Genomic DNA, 27,747 nt, shown 5'->3' on the forward strand with positions numbered 1-27,747 from the left:
TCAACGCCACCGTGCCACGAATGATGAATAATCTCGTAGAATCCCTGAAGCCGAGAGGCAATGGTAGAGGAAACTGCGCCATATTAGTTTTGACATCGCTAAAACCGCCAAGTGGCCAGAATTAAGGAGCAGATAGCATCAACAAACTCGAATAATTGGTAAGAAGGGTTCCTTCCGAAGCAACGGAAGCGTGTGCGTGCAGTGGTATTTTATTGCGATAGCAATTATATGGACACTCCAAAGCAAATTTTTGCTGTCGCCGTCGCCGTCGCCGTGAGGTTCCGTATGACGTCAACGGCGATGAAATCGTCGCCGCGCTGCGGACGCTGTATGCGCGAGTGAAGGGGCGCGAGGGACGCGTGCTTTCACGGGGAGCGAACGCACGTCGGAGAGCAAACGCGCGTTCTGCGCCGTGCTCCCTGAAGGGTTGCTGAATTAAGCATCTCTTTCCTCCTTTCCATATATAGAAAGCAAATCACTGATCTGTATAATATTATAGTGGAGATCAGTGAAGCAAACGCAACCTTTTCCGTCGCGCGAAAGGCTGTGGGGGGACGGGAGGGAGGGAGGGAGGGAGGGGAGGCGACGTTTAGCTGCGGCACCAAATACGTATTTATATAAAAACGCCACGCGCGTTCGGTGCGAACGCGGGCAAAACGCCAACGGCGTCGACAACAGTTCTGCGCGTTGCTGGTGCTGCTGCATGTCCAAGTTTATACAGCTGATAAATCTACTATCCTTACTCCGTATAGCTCTCTACTAATTTGCTATCGCAATTGGTGCTTCGCCTTTCGGGTGAAACTGCAACAAATTTTTTGGAAAGTATGAAACAAGGGCGTCCCTCGGTAAAGGCGGCTCTCAGAAATCACTCATTCACTCAAAGCGGCTTTATGCGTATGACACAATGTTTCGAAATTCGGGCCTAAGGCCGCATGCACCCCTGTCACTGGATACTTTTCCAGTGACAATCTTTATTATTTTCGCTCCAGAGCTGAACCTGAACTGAACCGAAAAGCCTGAACCCGAACCCGAAAAGGTTTCGGTTCGACACCCTGGGCTCTACACCTAGATAATGCAATCTGTAACAGACATCGCTACCTTAAACTTCCCCGCCACTAATCTTTCCATCCCACTTCTACCTTAATAGTGCGGCTATTGCCACATTTCCATGTTTTCTTCACCAAGTCGGAGCAACTCCATGCGTATACTGTTTCTCTTGCCTTATACATCACCCAGCAAGGTGGTTCTTCGGGCTAGTTGGTACTGCATTTCAAATAAAAAATTATGGGGTTTTACGTGCCAAAACCACCATCTGATTATGAGGCACGCCGTAGTGGGGAACTCCGAATTAATTTGGACCACCTGGGTTTCTTTAACGGTCACACGCGTGTTTCCTGCACTTCGTTCCCATCAAAATGCGGCCGCTGTGGCCGAGATTCGATCCCGCGACCTTGTGCTTAACAGACCAACACCATAACCTAGTTAAGCAACCACGGCGGGTTTATTTCATTTTGAATGTATTTCAGCGCTAAAGAGAAATAAAAATTCTGTTTCACTCCGACATGCATTGAAACCCTTTCTGCACTGCCTCCAGGATCGGCCCACATTTCTGGTCTCCGCTACGCGGCGCAACGAAGAGCCTAAACAGCTCCGAAATTAAAAAAAAAAGCATATCCATGATGACTGTGGACGGTAATGCGTTTAGCAATGAATCAAGATGGCGACCCAACGTATTGCCACCGTCGAAACGAGTTATGTATGAGGCGTGTACTGTAGTGGGACTTCCCTTTCGCGCTTCCCTAAGAACATTCGGCGCCAACTAGCGCCACTGCCGCGAATGCTGAAGCCTGCGCGTGGCCTCCGAATTGCATTGTTGGCGCGCCAGTGCGTGGAACGCTCGGAAACGCGTCGTGAGGCAACCGGGCTCTTCTCTCGCGCTGCTTTCCTAGGGAGAGTTTGAATGTAGGCGTCCTATGCTTTCCGGACACGTTGCGCCATCTAGTGGCACTACCGAGAAGTCTGCGCGTGGCGTCCGAGACGAGAAGCATGGCGCGCCGGTGCCTGTGAACGCTGAGAATTGTTCCCTCGCTTGCTGCACACCCAGTGGCGCATACTCAGTGGCCCAAGTTGGCAAGAGGTTCTAGTGGTAGAGCGCCGCCTCGGCTGTGGGAGGTTGTGGGTTCGTTCGATTCCCACCGCCGCAGGGCACCCACTGGTTCAAATGGGCACAAGCGTATCCCGGGCCTGGAATTCGGCTTCGTTCAGGGGTAATACGCTTGGGAAAGGAGCCTGTGCCCTAAATTTCCGTCGAAACCCTCGTGAGCACTCAAGAAGTGATGTTTGGGCCACTCCCAAGGCGGCCATTTCCCACGTGGCACCCCAAGCACTTATTGAGGTGGGGACACCTTCGGGTGAGGACAAACACCCCTTCCCAAGCGTTGAGGTCGCATAATGGCCGGGCACCAGGCCGGCCATTGCCACCGGGTACCTACCGGTAAATATGCCGACCTATTTTACCGGTAGGTACCCGGAGGCAGCACGTGCCTCCCACAGCCGCGCAGCGGATGCTCTTCAACAAGGCCGTCTGTGGTTGGACATGAGGCGCTCAGAGACAACTCCTGAAATGTCTACTGAACCCTCTTTCGAGATGTGAGCCCCCACGAGGGCCGAGCACCAGGCCAAAGAACACCTCCACCCATTAGAAAAAAAAAAACGGTGGGTTTCCGGTGGCACCGGGATTTGAACTCGGTACCTCCCGCATCCAAGGTGGATGCTCTACCGCTATGCTACCGCGGCCTAGCGATGCAATCACAAAAACCTGCCGCCCCGCCCAGATGACCGGACGGCGGCAGCCGATTGCCTACGCGACTGAAGAAATAGTCCCGCTGACGCGACTCGGCCCGGCTCAAAGCACGGGCTGAATGCTCTCCACTGGTGGGGTCACTGAGTATGTGCCACCGGGTGTGCGGCAAGCGGGGGAACAATTCTCAGCGTTCACAGGCACCGGCGGGCCATGCTTCTCGTCTCGGAGGCCACGCGCAGACTTCTCGGTAGTGCCACTAGATGGCGCAACGTGTCCGGAAAGCAGCGCGAGACAGGAGCCCGGTTGCCTCATAAAGCGTCCAGCTCATGACGCCAGTCTAGAGTGCCCGCCCATTGGTGGAGGCTCGTGTGCATCCGCCTTTGAGGGGCAAATACCGCTGCATTCTAGTGTTGTACACGACTATAGTGCTCTCATGAATGTTGGACCTAACGTTAAGAGACAGGGAGATAGCTGTGTGGATCACAGAGCAAACGGGGATAGCCGATATTCTAATTGACTAATATTAAGAGAAAAAAATTCAGAGCCCTTCCACTACAGTAAAGATGGAAGCCAGCGAAGCTGTGACTATGGTGGTTCTGCTATAGTGAATATTTATATAGTGAATTTATATATTATCATTATCGACTACGTTGAGTGTCTTCGGCATGTTCGTCAAAGAGCAAGGACACCAGCGTCTTGTTTTCGCCCGACGCGCTGGCCAAGTAGTGCGTTTGCTGCGTTAAGTCCGCCTCATCGTCATAGAATAGCGTATGAGCCACAGCGTTCATAGCCGCGGCACACTGCACTTCATCGTCAGGATTCTGATGTCAGGATCCCAGAAGATGTGGTCAAACGAGCGTCCGTGCCATAGCGAGCCCAAAGGGCAACTGCTGATAACAGCACTAGCACGATCTCTATACGTCACGAGACAAAGGGGCACAACGATTGGTGGGACGGGCCGCCGCCGAGTATCGCGACACTTGTGAAAGAGGCATCGGCGATGGCGAGGGGTATAACAATGGGCCATTCATCATCCGTTTTGACACCTGCGCTAGGTGACAAATGGCGGGAAACCACCGCGCACATGGAGCCGAAATTGTTGTTGTTCGCGTCGTTTGTTGTTCTACGTTTCATTAGATGCCGTGCCGAGCACGAGCACGAGCGCGTCGGCACGGCCTCCAAATGATACGTAGAACAACAAAACGACGCGTAGAACAACAATTTCGGCTACATGTGCATGGCGGTTTCCGGCCAGTTTCTGCAGCTGGCTCGTTGGCGCCCCTCGGTTTGCGCTCGTGTCGTTCGAAGCCATGCCGAGCGCGGATTCGAATGGCACGAGTGCAAACCGAGGGGCGCCAAAGAGCCAGCTGCGGAAGAAGACGACGAAGCTCGAGCCAATGCTGGTGATGAAAGTTTTTTTGTTCTACACGGGGATACGATCCTGGTTAACCTAGCCCTTAACAGCTTCACTGTACAAAATGGAGCTGGGCAGGCCATGTAGTGCGTAGGGTGGATAACCGACAACAGTATGGAGTTACAATCAATATCGTATCAATATGAACCATTACAGTTACAGAATGTATGCCAACAGAAGGAAAGCGCAGTCGAGGACGGCAGAAAACTAGGTGGGGCGAAGAAATTAGGAAATTTGCAGGTGGGAATTGGAATCAGCTAGCGCAAGACAGGGGTAATTGGAGATCGCATGATTATGACTTCTACCATCATCCTTTAGTGTTTCCTTCGTCATGCAGTGGGCATAAAAATGGGCTGATAATGAAGGCAGTGAATTCATGGCGCAGCTCGTTAAGGTGATGACGTGAAAGACGTTCATTGAAATGCCCTTACGTATACCCAGTGCATTTGTGTCGCAGCCTGCTAAAGCGTCGGGTTGCTCTCCTTGAAGAACCCATGTGACGTGTTAAACTTATTAAAAAAACATCGAAAGCTCACCGAGCACCGATCCGTAGGCGTTGGTCAGGTCGCGCAGAAAGAATAAGGCGACAAACTGCGGGAAGAGCAGCACGTAAACCAGGTCCGACGATAGCGTCCACAGGGCGAACACCGAGCTCACCCTGAGGGCCATGGACGTCGCCACCGCGCCTACCAAGCAGATCATGAAGCGAAGCACCACGCACACTTCCATGTCCGAGGCCTGAGGTGAGAGAAGGACAATTGTCGCGGGCCAGTAATGACAGAGTGCGAATATCAAATCTTCGCGTCTTTATTTTAATGAGATTAACAATTCTTAGGATACATCACGCCCTTCCAGTGTCTGTAACCATTTCCCGGCAACTTGGGTCACCGGTAGTCCATGGTCGGACGGGTAGAGCAACGGGCTGCTGTGATGAAGCAACCGGGTTATAAACTATCCGTCGGACTAACTTGGGCACTGTCTATGTGACACAGGGTGTATGTCACACTCTTCAATGAACATCTTTCACGCCAGCTTGGGTCACTGGGTGTATGCCACTGGTTATGTGCACCTCCTCAATGAATCTCTGACACCAACTTTGGTCACCGGGTACGCAACCCTGTGTATGTACCACTGTTCAATGAAAGTCGTTTTGGCCAGCTTGTGCCGCTCTTCAAGGACAAAAAAGACGGCAGATACCACGCCCCGTGGGAATCGATGTTATGCGAAGCAGTGTGCGGGGAGCCTACAAAGTAAACGAAAGGAACACGAGAGCACCAAGACGAAGGTGGCTGTTTCACGACCTACATGGCACGCATGTCGTGAGTCCTCACGAGTTCCTTTAGCTACGCCTAAGTGCCCCTAAGGCGGAAGCCTTAGCCATGCTCATGACTATGACTTCTACCATCATCCTTTGTGCTTCCTCCACTTAGTACCCTCGGCCGAACCCATTTCATTGGTATTTGAGTGTTAATCTTTTTCGCTGAGTCATTGTCATTTTGCTGAGTTATGCTCATGATTATGATATCTACCATCACGCTTTAGTGTTTCCTTCACGTAGTACCCACGTCCGAACCAATTTCAGTGCTTTTTGAGCGTTCATCTTTTTTTCGCTAAGGCATTGCCATTTTTGCTGTCATGCTCATGGCTATATGAATTCTACCATCATCTTTAGTGTTTCCTTCACTTAGTACCGACGTCAGAACCCACGTCAGAACCCATTTCAGTGTTTTTTGAGCGTTAATGTTTTTCGCGGAGTCATTGTAATTTTTGCTGAGTCATGCTCATGACTATGACTTTTACCATTATCCTTTAGTGTTTCCATCAATTAGTGTTCACGTCCGAACCCATTTCACTTTTTTTGAGTGTTAATCTTTTTTTTTTGCTGGGTCATTGCAATTTTAGGTGGAAGTTTCATGACCTACATGACACGTTGTCTTGACATTCATGCCACGACCTATCATTGATGTTCGTCATACACTCTTGTCATACTATGCCAATTTTGGTACATACCAAGTTAACGAAGCGACCATGAGAGCACCAATACGTAGGCGACTAGATAGATAGATAGATAGGTAGATAGATCGATAGATACATAGACAGACAGTGTAAGTGTGGCAAATGTTCATCAAGAAATGATTCGCATAAAAAAATTGGAGAACGCTTAAGGTTCGCCTTTACGATAGCATTCAAGGATTCCTGACTGCTTGGCAGGCTTCGCGACAACTGCATGCAATTTTGCAGAAGGACTTGGTGTTGGGCAGGTTGGTGTTTGCTGAACGACATATTGTAGCGCGAAGATAGAATTACACAGAAGTTACACAGACACACGTGACAGGCGCTACTAATAATTGTATCCGAAACACAGCGAGATACAGTATATATACTCTTCCCAACGTGCAGGTTTGCCAGCCACTTCGGGCAGAACACAGAGGGCGATTATCCGGGCATGTTTTGAAAGTTTTTAGATACGTTGATGTTTTTTTAATTGTGATGGACCAAGGATGTACTTTTAACTCTTTTCATGTTAATACGATTTTAGGTGATTTTAAACTTCATGCAAAGGCCTGTCTTTTACACTGAACTCCCCGTTGACAACACCCTCCAGTTCTTGGATTTAAGCCTCACTTTCTCAAAGGATCATGTTTGCTGGTGCTATTGACCGCGAGGAAAAAAAAAGAACTTCTGCCTTGTAACTCCGCGCACTTTAAGCTTGTGAACAGAGTCATTGCTGCACTCTGCCTGGGGTCAGCACTCAAGAGGTCTTGTGAACACAAGATGCAGGACAGTTTTGACAAACAGTTAATTAGGCTTTCAAAGGCCGGCTATCTTTGTTGTGTCCTGGCGTCAGTGGCCGAATCTCTTCAACAGAAACTAAAAGCGGGCACAGCAGCGAATGAGGCCAGATCCGGTGAACGGAGTAGCCAAAGGCCGCAAGTCGTGCCGTATGCGCATAAATTGAGCCACAACTTGAAGAAAGTGGCGAACAGGTACGGAATGCCTGCAGTGTTCTCTGCTTCCAACAGGTTGGCCCCACTATGTCCCCGCATAATGGGCTGATCTTACGTAGGCTGCCAAGTACACTACGCCCCACCTTACAGGCGATGCGCCACCGGAGTGGTTTATGAAATCCCATTGTCGTGTGGAAAGTCATATATGTACAGGACAAACTGGGCCGCTGCGTCAATGATCAAATGAGGCAGCATGCTATCAACGTGACGAAAGACTTGAATGCGCATCTTTCAGCGGAGTTTAAAGCCGGCCCTTGTCGTGCGGGATTTCATGATGCAAAGATCCTGGGCAGATGTAAAAATAAAACCACACGTGAGCTATTGAAAGCGTTTTACATAAAAGAAAAAAAGTAGTGCTTGTGTAAGTCAGACCTCTGTTGGTTTGTATGACGCGGAACTTGCTTTCTTTAGATCTTCAAAATGAACACTGGGAAGAGCATATGTATTGTCTCTCGCTGTGTTTCGAATAAAGTTGTTAGTAGCGCCTGTGACGTGTGCCTGTGTACCTTCTGTGTAATTGTGCCATTGCGCTACAACATGTCGTTCAACTGCAGTTTTCTTTTTACTCCAACTTCGCAACTTCGCCGAGAAGGCGAGCGCCTTCTGGATGGTGTTTTTGCAAGGAACAATCCGGCGCGAGCCGCTGTGTGAATGGTAGAATTGCTGGAAAAGTGGTTTGTGTTTGAGTTTCCGCCGTAACAGAATTATGTTTTCTCCTATATTCAAATTACAATCCGACGCTACCACGTCTGTAGGTTGTGGGGAAGTCGTACTTTGCGATTTTTCTGACGCATTTTACTTTGAGAAATTCAATTAGTTTGCTAACGCCTCTGCGCCACGCGGAAGACCTGCGTGGCGGTTCGGGATGACTTTCTCGGCCGCGGACGCCGGCGCCGACACCGACGCCGGATTTTCTGCGCCACGGGGCCTTCATACTTTGAACTTCTCGGGTGCTGGGCGGAATCAAACACGCGTCATATATATTCAGACACTCTTGTCCTAATATATACTCACACACGCGTCATGCGCGGGCTTCGCGGCGGGGCAGCTAGAAGCCGCAGCGAGTCCAGAGGCCCAGGGTGCCTATAGGGAGCCTACATGCGAGAGTGTTGCTTGCATGTAGGTTCCCTAAGGGCGCCTCGATGTCAGCGCCGCCTCCCGCCGTACAGGGTGGTTTGAGCAGGTCGTCCCAGCAACACCGCCATGTTGTGTCGGAGCTGTTGAAGCGGCCGTATGTACATGCGCGTGACGCTGTCGTGTTGCTGGTGTTTGTCATCTCCACGGTGGTGCTGACGTGTTCGATAAGGTTACTTTTCGGGCTCGCGACGTACGACGAAAAGTGCGTGACAGTTTTATTGCTGAAAACACTCTGTCATGCCCGTTTACTGTACACCTTTGTGCACCGGGTAAACGAAAAAAACGACACCTATGACTTATATTTGCCCGTGACCGTGAATGCAGGAAAAGGTCTGCACGAACCTCGTTCGATTTAGCCATTATGCTTAAATTTGTGCCTTCGTGTGAAACGTTCTCCAGGAAATTTTTCGATCCACTAGGCGTTTGCCATCGTAGTCAATTCACCAAGGCAACGAGAAGCCTGCTTGAACCCTATATATGTTTAATTTCCAACAATCGCATGCACTGAGCATCGAAATGCTAGGAAAATGTTCTTGGGAAGTTTTGTTGTGTTGCGGATCAGCATTTATACTTGCACTGATTGTACCAGTCAGATGTAACAAGGATGGAATATGGAAGTAAAACCGCCGCAGGTGTAATCTTTGACTGATCGGTTTTCATGTTTGTATGAAACATATAACGAACTTTGTTGTGTCAATGCTGTCAAGTTTATGTGCATGGTCTCCTGTGGCTTCAGGCAGGTGAACGTGTTGGTGAGTTGCCTTGAACCACATCTCATTTATTTCGATTCTGTCTTCCGCTAGTTTTACTCAAGTAACAGCTATATATTTTGCCAATAAACTTTCCCTTTTGTTTGGTGAGATGTGTCACTATATGCTGCTCTTTTTCACATTGCTGTGCTCATCTATGGGTTGTTGCATAACAGAACGTCGTTTTTGACAAATGCATTTTTCAGCAAAACAATTAGACATTATACTTATACAGACAGGAAACATTCTACCACAGGCAGGAAATATGCACAAGCCCAACACGTGGACGTATACTTTAGGCTAAATGTAAGCAACAGCGTTGTTCATTTATCAGTATTTAAAAGCCGTACGACTGAGATCACGCGCCTAATAATATAATATTTTCTGGGGTTTTACGTGCCAAAACCCCGATCTGATTATTGAGAATAATGGGGGACTTCGAAGTAATTTTCGTCAGCGGGGGTTCTTTAACGTGCACCTAAATGACGTACAGGAGCTTTCTTGCATATTGCCATCATTGAATTTCGGCAGCCGCGGCCGTGATCAAAATTGCGACCTCGAGCTTGGTTTTCATGGCATTACTCAGCTGCTGTTTTAGTAAAAGGTCGCGTCAGCCTTTTTGAAGGACAACCTTTAAGTATACACCACATGCGTAAGCGTCGTTTTCGAAACAAACTTGTGCGCGCAAGCGAAAGCGCGGCAAAAAATGACTATAGTTATCTATTGTGCTTGAACCTTATTTTAGCATGGCTTTATTGTAAGCGTCCCACCTACGTAAATATTTCAATGCACGTAAGCGTTCAAACTGCGAAAATTACAAATTTTTGCTCTGTCAGCGAGCGCAGAACCTAAATTGTCGCTGTCCGTCATAGTGCGCCTTTACTTGTTCCGACACGATATGGCGGCGCAAACGGATATGCCACCGCCTTGCACGGAGAAGGCTCAAACGCGAAAATAATATATACATTGAAATTTTTACCTCACAGGGACGTACCGGTGGTGGTGTTTCTGCCGTAGTAGATATTGATTTCATTTATTTCATTTTCTCTGTTCAGTTAATCAACCTACAAGCGCCGAAACGTTGACAGTAGAGTTTTTTCAAGAATATTTTCATAACTTGAAGCTCTTTCGGTGTTTTTATTTACTGCCCCCTTTAAAGTACTGTTTTCGACGAATATTAAAGGGCGGGCTTAAATGGGAGGCGATTACCGTGGTGAGAGCCTGTACGCTCGTGATGTAAATGTGGCGACCTCACCGATGGCTTCAGAATGAAGTGGTAGATGTTTCTCGTGATGAGCTGCGAGGCGCTGAGCATCGACGAGTCGACAGACGACATGACGGCAGCCGTGATGGCGATCTGGCCCAGCACGGCCACGAAGCCCGGCGTCATGTGGTGGAGCGCGTGAGGCAGCACCTTGTGGCGCTCTTCCTCCAGCAGGTTGAACGGGCCTTGGTAACCCGCCGCCGTGAAATCTGAAATGGTCGCCGCAGCGTGTGTACAGATTACTCGTACTCTCGAAAGATAACTGACGTAGTATAGTTCCGACATGTTGAACCGACAGCGCAGTCACACAGGACGAATGGCCGATTTACCGCATGCAGAGCCGCGCGCCGCACCGCCCGACCACACCGCCCGACCGCCTGCCGCACGCGTGCGGTCGTGCGATAACTTGCACATGTCGAACACTTGTGCACAAATTTCTGTCTACACTGCGTCCGCACATGCAATGTAAACCGACATTTGTGCACCAGTGTGCGACATATGTAGTTATTAGCGCGACCGCACGCGTGCGGCAGGCGGGCGGTGCGGCGTGCGGCTCGAGCGTAAATTAGCCTTAAGGCGGCGGTCCCACTCCGGCGGCACGAGCCCCCCGTTTTCAGTACTTTTGGAGCAACCGTGGCGGCTCTTCTACTTAAGATATGAAGTTGTCGTATAAACCATAAAAATCTTAGTTCTTGTAGATTCCAACTATATATAATATAAAGAAATTGATTGGTGTGATTTAGAAATAAATGTTCAAGAACAAGCATGAGATACATGGTTTTTGCGAACTGTGTCTCAGTTGTGACCATATTTAGAAGAAACTACCGCACTTACTGCATTGCGGCTTGCTCTGTAGCTTTAGGACATATTTATCTAGTTCCTAGACGTAGCAAATTAATTTTTAATTTTTACTTTTTGGATAATTTGCTTCTGAAAATTGCCAAATATTGCAATCTTCTGTTGTAAACAGCCCGACAACTACATGCTCAAGGAAGCTAAATTTTAGGTAAAATAGAGATCAAAGTATTTACATTTAGGAGGCAAAATTGCATTCGTGTAACTTTATTAGTTTTCCTAATAATGCGGCCGAAAGTAAGCAATATTTAGAATTCTGGTTTTATTTTTCCCCAGTTTTGCGGGAAGGTAATAAAGCTGCGAAGCTGCGCTTTAAAACTAATAAAGTTACATAAATGAAATTTTGTGTCCTAAATGTAAATTCCTTGAACTCTACTTTACCCAAAATTTAGCTTCCTTGAGCATGTAGTTGCCGGGCTGTTTACAACAGAAGATTGCAATATTTGGCAATTTTCAAAAGCAAATTATCCAAAAAGTAAAAACTAAAAATTAATTTGCTACGTCTAGGAAGTAGATAAGTATGTCCTAAAGCTACAGAGCAAGCCGCAATGCAGTAAGTGTGGTAGTTTCTTCTAAATATGGTCACAACTGAGACACAGTTCGCAAAAACCATGTATCTCATGCTTGTTCTTGAACATATATTTCTAAATCACACCAATCAATTTCTTTATATTATATATAGTTGGAATCTACAAGAACTAAGCTTTTTATGGTTTATACGACAACTTCATATCTTAAGTAGAAGAGCCGCCACGTTGCTCCAAAAGTACTGAAAACGGGGGGCTCGTGCCGCCGGAGTGGGACCGCCGCCTTAAGACGACACCATGGCAACTGATGCATTCATTTCCAGCGCCACGGAAGAAAGACAAAAAAAAAAAGATCAGAGAGTAAGAGAGAGCAGGACAGGGAGGAACGAGTAAAGAGAACAGGATAGCGTCCTTCCTGTCCTGTTCTGTTTTCTTACTCTGAATTTTTGTTTTGTTTCTTCGGAAGAGCTGGAAATGCGTCAGATACCAGAAATCCAACTAGCCCCAGCTTTCTTCCACAAAGAACAACAACATGGCCGATGTATGCAAGAGTGCTGATTAGCCTAAGGCTAGCCCAAATCAGCACTTTTATGCAGTATTTGTGTATCCTCAATTTTTTTTCGTGTTAAATGAAGGACCTAGACGTTACCCCTCCCCTACCAAAAAACTAAATTGTACTGCAAAACTTTACAACGCAATAATTAATGTAATATAATTGCTTTTCTACAGCCAGTTCTGGTTTTGTTTCCTAGGCGGTGACTATACCGTGACGTCACGAAGAAGAAGACGGCCTCGCGGGACGAGGACACCCTGACGTTTTGACACTCGCTTCTGTTGTATTTAGAATACAGAGGAATGATGCATCCGATGCCTGAACATCATCTTCTTTATTTTGTGTCCCCGCGCCACCATCCTCATCTTCTTTCCTATACAACATTTTCCCGGTCAAAAAAAAAAAAAAAAAAAAAAAAAACTATCGCTTGCGTAACGCATAGTCCCTGAACTTCAATGGAGTTCTTTTAACTCGTGCGCTCTTCTGTGGGGGTTGGCCGGTCATTCTGTCCTGCAGTGAAGACGGCTGAGTACTTGAGTCACTGCTGGCTTGTGCTGCTATTTCTTGCCGTGACGTAGATGGACAGTCAGCATGTTGTTCACTCATAGGAAATGCACTACCTTGAATAGACTCGTCAGGTAGTGGTAGAGTCCATTCTAGAATACCAGGTCGATTGCCTGTGAACTTCTCCGCAGCTTCAGGGTGCATCGCTTGAAATTTGGAAGCGTTCCACACTCGACCGTCATCCAAAAGAAATGAAGCTGGCCCTCGTTGCTCAATAATCTGCTTCGGTTTCGAAAAGCGCGAAGATATTTTCCCGTGAACTGACGACTTTCTCACGCGGACGTAGTCGCCGACGGCAAAGTGTCTTGTCCGGGCTCCGCGACGGCAGTCTGTGTAAAGTTTGGAAGATGCTTGGTTTTGTCTGACACGTTGGCGCAGCCATTTCATCGCTTGTGCTGGATTTTCGTGAAATGAAGAATCCGGTAATCCAACAATGCTTAAGCGTGTTCGTGGCAGTCGTCCGTGCAGCAAAACGGCGGGTGCAACTCCCGTTGTGGCGTGAGGTGTGCAGCGGTAGACCCCCAAATAGTCTGTCACGGCGACACGGATATCACGCCGCTCGTATACTGCCATCTGGACAACAGATTTGAGGACTCTGTTGAACCTTTCTACAAGCCCGTTTGCTTGCGGGTGATAAACAGAAGAAAAGCAATGGCGTATGCCACGTTCCTGAAGGAATTCTTCAAATTCAGCCGAGCTGAACTGCGGTCCGTGGTCGGAAACTATTTCACTCGGGTAGCCTTCACGAGAAAACACTTGTAGCAGAAAGTTCTTGACTGTCGCCGTAGAAACTTGTCTTGAAAAGAAAGCTTCTGGCCATTTGCTGTGATAATCAATAAGCGTCACTGCATAACGGCATTTGATGGGAGCTTGCTCAAATGGGCCAATAATATCAATGGCAATCTTCTCCCAAGGGTTGTCAGGGAAAGCTACTGGTTGCATAGGTGCTACGGTTGGCCGTGCTGATTGTCACATGACTGGCAAACAACACATGTTTTAACCAGTTGTTCCACGTGGTTATCCATTCGAGGCCACCAGTACAACTCTCGCAAACGGCTTTTCGTACGACTGATCCCCGGGTGTGATTCGTGTGCGACTTCCATCAAACGACGAGTAAGGGTACCTGGAACTACGATCCTGTCACCACGGTAAAGCAAGTCGTGTACAATGGATAGTTCTGCACGTACATGAAAATATGGCATTAGCTCCGCTTCCAGAGATTTTTTATCCGGCCAAGAGGACAAAACAAAGTCCATGACTTTTGCGATTGTACTGTCAGATGCACTCTCCGCTTGTAATTCTGCAATGGTTAACATCGGAGAAAGAAGGCAAACAAACTCATCTTCGGCAACCTCATTGGTTTCTCCTTGCAAAGGCAGTCGAGAGAGCGCATCAGCCACCACATTATCGCTTCCCTTACGGTACTCTACGGTGTAGTTGTAACAAAGAAGTCGCGCTGACCAACGTGAAATTCGCAATGGCCGATGTCCAACACCTTTGGTTGACAGCAAGGTGACAAGAGCACTGTGGTCGGTTCGCAAGACAAAGGGGCGACCCCAAAGGTACACGTGCCAATGTTCACAGGCCCAAACACATGCTAAGGCTTCACGTTCGCCTGCAGAGTACTTCCTCTCTTGTGGGCTCAAGGTACGGGAGGCAAAGGCAACCGTCTGTAGAATTCCCTTGTTATCTTGTTGCAGCACAGCGCCCAGTCCATACCCGGAGGCATCGGTCGTGACGATGGCGGGTAGGTTCGGGTCAAAGAAATGTAGAACCTTGCAAGTTGTCAGCAGTGATTTCAAACGAACGAAACTCTCTTCGGCAGCTGGCGTCCAAGCAAATGGCTCGTTGCCTCGAAGCAATGCCCGTAAAGGTTCCACAACATCCGAAAAATGGGGAACGAACTTGGAATAAAATCCCGCCAGACCAAGCAGGGAACGAAGTTCATTGATGTTTGAAGGCGCCGGAGCTTCTTTCATCGCTTGGATACGTCTTCTTTCGAGGTCGAGTGTGGACTCTACCACTACCTGACGAGTCTCTTCAAGGTAGTGCATTTCCTGTGAGTGAACAACATGCTGACTGTCCATCTACGTCACGGCAAGAAATAGCAGCACAAGCCAGCAGTGACTCAAGTACTCAGCCGTCTTCACTGCAGGACAGAATGACCGGCCAACCCCCACGGAAGAGCGCACGAGTTAAAAGAACTCCATTGAAGTTCAGGGACTATGCGTTACGCAAGCGATAGTGGAAAGAGTCCTTTGCCGTTCACAACATGTCCCAGAAACGTTAGTTCCGTGACGTAGAAAACGCACTTTCCTATACAACAGCTTCGGCTAGCTCGGACGCCGGCTATGCTGCTACATCGTGCCCCGCGACGAGCAGCATAGCAGTGCGGCCCCGCCACACTGGAAGCGGCAGGGCTTTCTACGCACTGCTATGCTCACGTGCAACGCCGAATTTAGCGGCTTCGGCGCGAAATTGACGTGTTAATCGCTTTCTTCGTTGAATGGCTACGTAGCTTTATATCCCTTTTCAATATCGGATTCACGGGCGTGTCCTTGTCATAACGCGATCGTTGCAGTGAAGCCTTTCGAGTATGCGTTATCAGGGTTATTTAGCTGGTTGTTCCAGCTGTTTCGACGTCGGCCGCAAAGCACTATAGCTTGGTTTATGCCGCCGCTGCCTCTGGGCTTTAGTCAGAACCTTCTATTTCTGGCCCTTCGTTTTGACTACGAGTGTTTGACGTGCAGTGAAGTTAGGGAGAATCCGCGCTTCCTATTTCTTGTAACTTTGCTGCTAAAGTGGTAGGCCACTTCAGTCTGCTTACAGGGAGAGTTTTTAAGACAGAAATATGGTTAAGACGACGCTGCAGTATAGGTGGTAATTCCTGCGTGATGGAACAGCTTTAAAATTAATTTGTTTCACAGGACGCTAGCTGCAGCATGCATCAGCGCGAGCAGTGTTAACAGCTTCGAGCTTTGAAAACTTTCAGATTGATCGTTAGCTGAAATTGTCGCATGTCCAACAAGCGTTAGCATTTGAGCATGGTACCGCCTTGTATGTGCCCCGATCATAGAAAGAAAGAATGCAGCAACTCCACTTCAGTTGTTAAAATATGCGTAAGTAGACCCCTAAATTTCAAGTTGGCCCAACCCCAAATTTTAAGTTGACCTACACCCAAATCGTAGCTGCATCGTAGAAGGCTACAGCGCTTCTACGATGCAGCTCTAGCCTACAGCTATAGGTGGAAAAGTATTACCAATATTTCCACTTACTAAAATGGAACGGCGCTCCACATAAGGCAAAATTAATTGGAATGATGTTCCATATACATTGGACTTTTTGACTCTTTAAATGAACGTATAACAATAAATGAGCGAAACCCTGTTCCAGTGAAATAAGCACTGCTATCCGGAACAGTCTTCCACGTACCTGGAACTTTTATGCGGAACGTCGTTTCGCATATCTTTGCCTGTGACTATGTTTAAGTATGTGACGATGTGGCATCAGTGGGGAGCACACAGAGACACTAATATACCGTGTGTCCCAAGTGACTTACATCAAAATTTAAGAATATGCGAGGTCCACGTAGCTGGACAGAACCAAGGTAATGTTTGCCATCGCTTGGAGCAAGTCAGACAACTTGTTGTATTTTGCCTGATTACAGTTAGTTAATATTAATTAATCAACCGCTCAAATAGAATATTTAAAGAAAAAGTGTTAATGAGAAAATTGTAGACCATCCTGAAAAATTTCCGATCCAGGATTCTGTTGCTCAATACGTGCTACATAAAGTTTTTTCCAAGCTTGAAAGAAAGAGAAATACGAAAATGTGCTGCGCGACTAGTCGCGCGGCATATTTTCGGCAAGCAACATTATACATTGTTTCTGTCCAGTTACGTGGCACTTGCATATTTTTCAAATTTTGGCACAAGTCACGTGGGGCACCTTGTATTGATGCCTCCGGTGTCAGGCATCGTTGTGCGTGCCCTACCGTGCATGGCCAGGCCAGTTATCGATAACATTGTCTGAAGGCTCATAATATGCCTTCAGGAACATTCCAAAAATTGCTCAGAGTATTTAGTGCCTCAATTCAATGGAAGCTCTGCCAGAGAGAGACCATAGAAAGTCAACAGAAAGACAGCAAACTGTTAAAACAATTTTTATGAGGGATTGATACGAAGGTCAACAGAAAGACAACAAACTGTTAAAACAATCTTTATACGGGATTGATACGAAGCCCGGAGATATGAGGGCTTATATGAAGCTTCGTTTGTTTCTAGGCACTACATTTTATGTTATCCACGTCGCCTGGTTATGGGTGTCGCTTACGAGATTTCCACAAGAGACTCCACAGGAGAAGAAATAACGTCTGCAGTGCAAAAAAGATAGACAGCAAGGCCACAAGGCTTACTGCAACTCTTGGCAAGAGCGCCGATGATGATCGGCGGAAGGGCCAGGAAACAGCAGCCCGCCGCTGCCAGGTAGGAGAGCATCTTGGCGGTGAACACGGACTCGGTGCAGAGCACGCGTTGGAAGTACACCTGCGCAAAAATAAAGAAAGAAAGGATTTATTGACTGACTGATTAATTCATGGGCTATAATATCGCAAAGCAACACTGGGGGGATACGTGAAACGCCGTAGTGGAGGTTTCCAGATTAACTTACGCCGCCCGGTGTTTCTATTTAACGTGCACCTTAACCTAAGTACACACGAGGTGTTCGTGTGTAAATATCACGCCGCACTTGACCCAGAGATCAGATTTTGATGAATGAGGACAGTGCTGGCCGCTTATTATTGTGCTTTCAAGCATCAATTGACTTCTTTTTTGTTCTTTTTGGGCACAAGTTTCCCCAACAAAGCGATTCGTGACTCACAGTTTTGGCACTGTCTTGCTGCTCTTCACCGTCGCCACAACATGACAATACCGACCATTGTTTTTCGCGCGTAATTAATGTAATTGTGGAGTTTCACGTGCCAAAAAGCACGATCCGATTGTGAGGCGCGCCATACAGTGGGGGAACTCCGGATTAATTTCGATTACCTGGGGTTACTTAAACGTGCGCCTGAATCAATGTAGCCGAGGAGCGTTTCTGCATTTCGCCTCCCATCGCAATACGGCCGCAGTCATGCATCTATCCCCCCCGCCCACGTGCTTAGCGGCGCTGTGTCATAGCCACTAATTCACTGCGTCGAATTTTTTCGCACATAATCCTGCTTGTTATAACAGGGTTCGACTGTTTATTGCGATACTATCGTTGCACTACTAAAGTAGGGTGGCACTGACCTGCCAAGGGATGCCGCCGAAGATGGTCATCAAGAGCTGGTCGACTATCTGGCTCACGTCTTTCTTGTCAATTGAACCGAACCACTCGTTGTCCGGTGGCCCGATGGTCCCCACGACGTTGCTTCTCATGAAGAAGACCACGCTCACCCACTGCATGCGCGAACACATTTCATTAAGACTGATCACTGAACAGCGCGGAAACATTGCAGGCTTTATACAAGTGTCATACCGGTGTAAAATCCTATGTGTAGTGTCAGCTATATAGCCACTGAAAACGGATGCACACATATTATGCAGAAACCATCGAAGCTGATTACGTAAGTTAGCGAGTACCTTTATGATTCCGTTGTATGCTCCGTGGAACTTTCTGGGTTCACTGAAATGCATCGAACGCACCAGCAAGACTATCAAGATGGCATGCTTAAGACTTTAATAGTGTTTCGGATGATTAAAGCATCAGGTAGCGGTTTCCTAATGCTTTTGGACGAACAAATTGCCAAATATTCCTATCGGGTCTTTCAAAGATTTTACTTTTCAAATGTAGAAGAAAAGAAGAACAACAAATTCATTTGTAGCGATGCTCTCTCCGCATCGTCATAAATGTAAAAGCTTTTGTTTGTTATGCTTTAGATGACATCAAAACGCACCAACTTACACTGAACAACACAACGCCTCTCTGCATATTGATGCGTGGCGAACACTGGCAACGTTGCAGGCCGGACGGGTGAGCGAACGCTATCGTCCCCGTTACGGACGAACCATCCGATACGAGCGCACCAATCGGAGAGATCCCCGCAAGCGAGCGGCACCTTCTCGCGGCATCTCGTGAATGCTGAGCGGCCATGATAACCCGCCACACACGAATGGGAATTCTCGAGCGAGCGCGCATTCGGAGGGCGACCAGACGTGAAAAAATTCCTCCGGCTCCCAAGGAAAGCTATATTCGCGTTAAAAAATGCCTAGCTTATATCCTATTTTAACCCTAACGTTACCATTCTTAAGAAGGCAGGTTTGAGGAGACGGCTTCGAAGTCTGCTACGTCGCAGGCACCGCTGCGGCTCAGGGCGCAGACGAAGCAGAAGAACGATATCATTCGCTGACCGATGACATCAGTAATCGGTATAACGTAACCTATTGCAGGCAGAAGATTAACAGTTTGCAAAGAAAATTTATCCTTATAGTATGTCGCTTTGCACTTTGGCAGGTTGCACTTTGCAATTTGGAAGAGCAAACTATCGTTGTCACTTTGTTTTTCTTTTTGAATGCGCCCCTTCGATTGCCCACTGCTTATCAGCAAGCATAGATGGCGCTTCACTCACCAGACCGATGACGGTGCTCACCACCTGGAACGCATCCGTGTAGATCACCGAGTAGAGACCGCCCAGCGATGTGTAGAAGAGAATGATGGCGGCGGACAACATGATGACAAACGGAGAATCGACGTGCGTTATCGCCGCCACCGTGTTGCCTGCGCATAAGCGTGGTACGATTTCCGGCATGCTTAAACACGGTTCCAGGTATACAGGTGTGTGCAACGATGTTCCGTATAACAGGAACAAGTGTGCAGAACGCTAGAGCTGTTACGGATAACAGCGGCTATTTCGATCCACGTATTTATTCATACGCGTATTAAGAAGAAATTATGTATGATGTAGATCCAACGGACATCTTGGAATCTGTGTGAGGTGAAGTTTTAGGGAACCGGTTTAACGAAATGCCCTAAATGTGCCAATTTCATTCCTGCGTCCTTGCGTGAATGAAAGTGGCGCGCACGCATGCGCCCTCGCGTACCCGTGCTATGCAATGTGACACATGCGGCGATGATCTCGAAGAGCTAATTGGCGTTGGCGACGATAGAAGTATACGTACATGCGATTGTGGCCTAATGGCTAGAACACCGGGCTGCTGTGCTGGGAAACCGAGGTTCGAACCCACCATCAGGCACGTAATACAAGGCTTTTAATGAGAAATCTTATATGGCTCATGAAGCGGAAAATGCGGCGATGTGGCCGGAGTTGCTACAGAAAGTCACGTGGCCACAGAGACAGACCGCGTGCCAGGTGGTGGTTTCATTGGTGGAAGTGCACGCGACGCCACGTGCGCTTCCGCCAATGAGAGGGGAGTGGCTCCGATGGACGAACAAGTCACGTAGTCACAGAGACAGACAGACCGCGCCGGTGGCCGATCTATAGACGACTTTATATTCGATTCATGGGCTGTTACACAATTTCTTAGTTCTTAATCTTGGGCTGTTACACAATTTCTTAGTTGTACGAGAAGTCACGTAACATGGTCATGAAACGCTGAATGCATTTATACAACTATTTTCATGCTTGCGAATCGACTGTAGTATCGTAAACTTCGTTGTTAAAGACAGAAAACAGAAGCGCTGTCAGCCCAATATGGCGGCACCTAAACGCTTCCGTTAAATGGTGTAAATATAGCGCCGCGCATCGCGGCGCTGCCAGTCGGTGCGGTGATTTCGGTGGGTTCTGTCGTGCGCTCCGATGGACGAACCTTTGACTTCACAGTCAGTAGCTGCGCTCGGCTCCTTTGGACGTCCACGCGAGTGCCCGAACGAGGCTTTCACAATGCCTTAGATTCATCCACGTAGGGATACTTACGTGCCCTTGAATTTTTCTTTTAGTGCAAGCTATTCGGCAAGGCAGCAGCGACACTCAGCAGCCACGGTCAGGGAAGTCCGGGAGGACTGGTTAAGAAAGCTCTGCTTTAGAAATTCAGTGCGTTTAACTCTGTTTTATACATGGCATGATTCCATGTGGAACGCCATTCTAATAAGGCAGTGTAGAAAACGTTCGCAAAAGCTGTCCACATATAGCAGGAACCTAAGCGAAACGAGGTGAAATGCGGTGCTGCTGCTGCTGCTCACCCAGTGCGGCCAGAATGGCGGCCGTCCAGAAGACTTCTCCGCAGAGCGCGGGGACGCAGAGGGGGATGGCGATGAAGCGGCCGTAGTGCTGCTGGAACGGGTCGAGCATCGTGAGCGCCTTCGTCACGCGCATCTTGCCCGCGAAGAACCGGCCGCCTGCAATTGAAGTCCACAAGTCGGCGGCGCAGCGACGGACCAAGGTGTGTGCAGTTCGAGCCCATGGCACTCTAAAAGTGTTTACGCCCTTAAAGGTGTTGGGTTGTCCCACACTCTTACAAAAGTTCGCACTCTCTGGTGCTTATCTTGTCCCACGACAACAGTCGTCATCCAGCTTGCTTGCGTTTCCTTTCTTGAAACATCTGCGCTCGCTACTTTCTTGTCGAGAATGCTACGTCACGCTGAGGACGTTCATGCCGTTCGTGAGCTGGTAGTACCCGGCGCGCCGCGTTAAAGAAAGGAAAGGCGCGAAGGGCAGATGACGGTTACCGTTGTGGGAAACACGATACGGCCCAAAGGGTGCAAACGTTTTAAGGATGCATGGCTAGCGTTCTTACTTTTAGGGCTATGAAATATTTTTTTTTGCACACGACAGCGAGCGCAAATACACGTGCCACGAGAAAAGGTGTAGTTGAAAACCGTTTATTAATTCGGACCACCCGGGGCTCAGAGAAATATATGTTACAAGAATTCGACACTGATAGCTATGGAATTCTCTTTAATGCAGGTCTCGTGGGGTCTTTCGCAACTGCAATCATTTTTACTTGCCACAAAAAGTCTGCGAACAAGAAAAAAAGCCTGACTTGTCCCCACCAGCGATGCGATCTTCCCCTTAAACAGGAGGGTGTTAGCCATAAGGGACAAATAAGCATCCTTTATACACCCATATGGGTGTTAAATTTTTAGTGTGCTCATTTATAAAGATCAGGCTTCATATGCACTAAAATAGTTCGATTCCGTTCAACTTACCAAACATTGTGCCGTAAAGGTCGTAACCTATAAGTTAATTAATTTAATTACTTCAATTTGTGAATACATTGCTTCAGATTTTTTTTCGCAAATGATGTCCGCCTGGGCAGATAATTCACCTGTAGTGACGTAATTCTGCTAAATTTTGTAGTCTTTATAGAAACGTGTTCGAAGCAACAAAAACCACTGTATGTTAGTTAAAATGCATAAACACTAGGCTTAGCACAGCTTTCCGCACCGTGTCCATGTGCTGCAGTCAATAGCTGCTCTCCTGCAGGACGAGACGTTTTCGTTTTTAAAGCGAAGCGCTGTTTGCATAAACATAAACATTGGATGACAATAAATTTGTGGCCTGTACACCGCCGATGCGTGAACTTAACTATTACATGAGATTATACTTTACATTGAATGGAGACTTGCAGACGTTACGGAAAACATATAATCGATTACAATTACAATTACTTCATTAAAAATGTAACTGATTGCAGCGACAAATTACTGCCTCAAGAGCACAATTAATTACTAAAAGTAAAAAATTACTTCAAAGGTTGCTTTTCCTCCTAACATTTATTAACACAACTTGCACAAATACAGCAAATAAAAAGAACTGGCCTGCCCCTTTCAGTTCGTACTCTGCATCCGGTCACCCCGTTGCTCATCTTAAATAACTATTGCTTTTTAACATTTTCGTCACACATCTGTCCTCGTTTTCTTGTGAAGAAATCATGCAGCGACACTGAATACTCGCTCGATGTGCGCGCTGGAGGAAAGGGCAGTGGTGTTGCAATGAACGAGCACCTTGCGCATGAGATGCTCGCGGCTGTGCTCTCTATATGAAGCGCAGCGCACCATTACTGCTGGTGTATAACGCTCTAAAAAAAAAAAAAAACAACAACAACGAAAAAAGTCTGTATAGGTGATTTCAAAGGGGATCAACGCTGAAGAGGACCTCGCTATAGGCCTAGCCACAACGTACAGCACCGTTTCAAATCGTCGGCCAACGTGTGATGGAGCGTTAAGATGAGGAAACACATACTGAGGGCCCTGTCGTTGCCTGTTTGAGCATGCACACCTGCGACGCTGTTGAGTGGTACAACTGCGTACGACCACGGGCGTTCTACTCTAGTTCCCGTCGAATTGAAGTGCTCAAAGCTGCGTCGCCCGTTACAGCTTCCCTCGCCAATAAGCGTAACTGCTTATATGAAATTGATTACTGAAAATTGAATTTCAATTACGCTGAGCATTACTGAGTACAAATACAAAAAAGCAGTCCTTCAATTACAAGAATACCGCGAAATTCATTGAATTACAGGTAATTAGTTACACGTAATTCGTCAGGTACTAGTCTGACTGAATAAAAACAAGGGCAACAGTACGAATGGCAGTCAGTTGTACACTATTTAACTAAGCGCTTCAAGAAGGGTTCGCTTCACATAAATTTTAGGATGCGCGTTCGATATTCATAGGTTTTCCTCTCTTTTGCTCAGTTCTAATACAGGTCAGCATCGGGGGGACCTCAGCTGTTGCTGTGGCATTTACTATATAGTTACCGGTTTATTTGACGAAGGCATTTTAATTACTTGGAAACCACTATCACACGCATCGAAATATGCTGTTTCGAGACTAATATGACGACCTGAGTTCTACTCTCCTGAGAACTCTCAACGCCACCCCCCCCCCCCCCCCCCCTCCCAATGAACTGCCCAACACCCTAATTATTTTAACACCGTTATGGTTGTTTAGAGAATGCTCGGTTTACCTCATGGGTGACACACTCACCCTTTAAGGAATAGCCATATCGGTCGTTTTGAGAATAGCCATATCGCGTTGTTTTTAAGCACCTGTTTGTGACAACCGGCGGACGCCAGTCTTCTCCCGGGTTTCGGCACCATAAATTATGTTGGAGACGGAGACTGGCGTCCGCCGTTGCGGTTTATTCAACCAACTGGTACGAAGGCGGCTGGCGCTGAGCCCTCGTCTTGCGTTCTAAACCTCTTCTTCTTCTATAGTTTTCAATAATGATAGTTGCGACATACGACACAAGAACTGCATGAGCTGTTGAACTCTCGTGTCAGATATTTCGGTGCGCACCAAGTGGTCTGTATTATTACACACTTTTCAACTACGGCTTCTCTCATTTCAGGCGTAGGTTGAGCTCGCTGTCCAGTACGGTATAAATATTTTATTGCCTTAAGATGAAAGGTGTTAGCCGTGCAGGAAACCAGCACCATTACGGGTGCAAAGTCTTTAGAGTGGAGCAAAACTGTCTGTTTTGCTTTATGATAGCATAGAGGCGGCCGTGCTGGCGACGTCCTTTTTTTTTCAGGGTATCAGGGCAGGCTTCCCTGCTGGGTCAGCCACAACGTAATCGGGTCTTACAACTCACCAATTACGAGGCTGAGCGCGTAGCCGATCGGAGCGTGACACCATACGATGCCGTAATTGAACACGGCTTCGGCGGTCCCGTTGATGTAGCCACCTCCGACCCAAGTTGCTGCGTTAACGACGAAAAAAAAGAATACATATATTCAGAATCTATCGGCGGTGATTGCCAATATCAGCGAATAGTGGAGCGTTTCTGGACAGTTACTAGCTTTATTAAGGCAAAGATGCGCTCTAGGTGAATGCGTTTGTTGCAGCGAAGATATTGAGGTAGTTGTTTCATTGCGCAGTTGTGTGTAGAATATGGCCGTGAACGAGCTCATCTGTAGGGGGCTATTGATGTAAGCCGATTTGTCGTACGGTGAAAAGCCGCGGGCAAGTTGGAATCGATGAACTCTTTGAATCAGCGCGGAAAGCGGGGTCAACACAAAATAGGAAGAACACAGGACGAGCGTGGTTTAACCGTCGATTCGTCATGTACGTGTCTTGTCTGCAGCGGCGAGAACGCCGTCACGGAAGGCGACTGCCATCTTCCTCTCTCGCTGCCGGAATCCTCTCCCGAAGCCACCACAGGGGGAGAGGGCGGGGAGAAGTGCAGGAGTGGTGTCCATCTCGAGCGTTCCACCTTTGCACTTTTCTTTTTAAGAATGTAATGGGTCCCTTTAACGTGCACCCAAGGCAGGACGCACAAGCGTTTTTTGGCGTTCCGCCACCATTGAAACGTGGCCGCGAGAGCAAGAATCGAACCCGGATATTTTAACAGCGGAGCTATTTAAGCTTTTAGTTTCCCCGCGTAGCGTTCGCTAAAACTCGCCTAGCGATGACGTCACTGCGCACAGCTGCGCCTCGCTTCACCTTGCGATAGCCAATAAATAGCTGAATAATAATCGATCAATGATCAATAACTTCCGGAAAACGCTGGGGATGACTTGGTAGTGCTCAGCCTAGCCCAAATACGTGGCCAATACCTTGCGATAGCCAATCAATTGCCAATCTATGGCTAATCGATAATCGAACAATATTCAATAAATTCTGGAAAAGCATAACCCGTAAGGCCAGGATCAGCTAGGTGCCGATCAGCTCCGCTGTTTCTTTAGCCTTGCGCCACTAGTAGAAGCTACGCTAACTTTTTTGTCCGCATTTAGAAACAGTAACGTCGCTTACATGGATAATGTACAACCGTATCGTATTAATTTATCGTGTCACATATAATCATAAGCCACCGTTTACACGAATGCACACTTTCTGATGATGATGATGATGATGATGATGATGATGGTGATGATTTATTGGCATCCCCTCTGAAACGGGGTGGTGGGTTGCGCCACCAAGCTGTTGTTATTTTGTCTAATAATCCTACCTTTATTTTTGAGAAAACACACAAATAATTCCAAGCATCAAACTTTTTGAACCATTACTGGAAAATCTGTTTCTGTACGTTTCCGTTGTTCGAGGTCTCCCTACTTTTCTGCCACCAAACCTCCAACCGCCTCTTGCTAATCTCTATAGCGGACCTGTTTACTTGCCCCCCCCCCCCCCCCCCCCTTCCCCCCTATCCCGGAACCTTCAAGGAGGTCAGAGGAGCCTAGACTGGCAGCTGGATAGATATCTTCACATTCCAATAAAACACGTTCCATCGTTTCCCTAGCTTTAACGCAGCAAGCACATGCGTCTTCATCCTTGGTGTACCTAGCTTTATAACTACGCGTTTTAAAGCATCCTGATCTCGCTTCGAATAGTAAGGAGCTTCCATTTAAGTTATCATAAATTGTTTCTTTCCTGATATCGTTTTTTCTCTTGAGGTAGTTAGTCATAGCAGCTTTCTTTGCCATTGCCGCCACCCATGACATTGTCTCAGACTCTCTCACTTTGCGTTTGACGTTCCTTGTTGCCGTGTTGTTGACCATACCGGTCACATACTTACTGGTAAGCTTCCTAGTTCTTTTCCTCCACTGTGAGTCAATGTTTTGCCTGTACAAATACCTGAACACCCTCTCGCACCCCATCTATACTTTCTTCCATATTCCTCAGTCGTTCTTCAAAATCAGTTTTACTACGAGTCTCCCTTACTTCAAAATTTGTCCAGCCCATATTACCCTGCACAGCTTCATTAGTAGTCTTCCCGTGAGCGCCCAATGCGAGGCGTCCCACTGACCTTAGGTTGCCATCGAGTCCTGATTATACCCCTGACTTCAAGCAAACAACCGCATTTCCAAATGTAAGCCCTGGAACCATTACACCTTTCCACATACCCCGGAGCACCTCGTACCTATTGTATCCCCCATAGCGCTCCGTGCTTCATTATGGCATCTCGCTTCCCTATTACTATTATTGTTTTTTCCGGTGTCTCCAGATATCTATCGCTTTCGTTTATCCATACACCCAGGTATTCGTATTCTTTTACCCGAGGTATTTCCTGGCCGTGTCTTCCCCGTAGAAGCGATTCTACGGGGTTTTCGTCAAGCTTACAGAGCTTAAATCATAATTTTCAGGTGGCGAATGCAGCGTATCAAAAGTGATACATTGAGGTATGTGGGGTTAAAGTGCGAAAAAGTCAATCAATCAATCAATCAATCAATCAATCAATCAATCAATCAATCAATCAATCAATCAATCAATCAATATCTGTAACAATCGAAAACTTCCTGCCCTATCATTTTCTGAAAGGCACAAGTATGCGTCCGCCGCGTGGTGTATAGTGACAGTGGGTGCTTTACGGTTGCACTCGGTTCGCAAACTTTCAGCTCCGTAACTGCGCAGAGTATTTCGAACCACACTGTCCAATAAAGCCAGCCTCTAGCACAATGGCAAATCTCCTAATACAGAAACAGCCACACAGATGCCTTGGCTCTTCAGAACCGCGCAGCTCATTGCAAAAGAATTTGCCAAGAAGCCTGGAGATTTCAACGCAGCCGCATCCGCGGAACAAAAATTAAAATAGCTGGTGTGAAAACAAATGACTTCGTGCCTCGAATGCGCAGCCTGTAGGAACACTATTTCACGAATCGTAATTGGCCCAACGTGTTCTCATTGAAGATTTAAGTTGTTCCTCAATTAAAACATCTGTCACGACAACATGATCATGACTATTTTATGTCACGCCGACTCCGGCGTTCGGCAATGAAGCCAAGCATAACGTCACGTGGATACCGTTGACCGGTTCTTTTTTTTTTTTTTTGCCAGTAGAGCGGGTAAAGTGCACGGAAGGCAGAGCGCCGCCATACCTGTCATGGAGAGGAAGCTCAGCGCCAGCGGCACGCTCCTGTTGGCGAGAAACAGGCGCAACAGGTACTCGCTGTCGTTGGGCGTTCGGGACAGCGTACTTGGCCTGAATGGCCTGCTGGTTG

The 27,747-nt window shown here is 47.4% G+C and overlaps 1 protein-coding gene across 1 annotated transcript; it reads right to left on the reverse strand.

Annotated features, from left to right (window-relative positions):
• Window positions 1–1,228: 1,228 nt before the first annotated feature.
• Window positions 1,229–27,747, reverse strand: LOC119440390 (high-affinity choline transporter 1-like). The gene is made up of 9 exons (XM_049662901.1): window positions 27,625–27,747; window positions 24,405–24,512; window positions 21,053–21,208; window positions 19,482–19,630; window positions 18,163–18,312; window positions 17,289–17,418; window positions 10,367–10,584; window positions 4,754–4,955; window positions 1,229–1,263 (listed from the first exon to the last, which is right to left on the reverse strand). The coding sequence occupies exons 1-9, from the start codon at window positions 27,629–27,631 to the stop codon at window positions 1,229–1,231; spliced, it is 1,155 nt and encodes a 384-aa protein (XP_049518858.1). The 5' UTR covers window positions 27,632–27,747.

Source organism: Dermacentor silvarum, chromosome 2, assembly GCF_013339745.2.
Source record: "Dermacentor silvarum isolate Dsil-2018 chromosome 2, BIME_Dsil_1.4, whole genome shotgun sequence".
NCBI lineage: Eukaryota > Metazoa > Arthropoda > Arachnida > Ixodida > Ixodidae > Dermacentor > Dermacentor silvarum.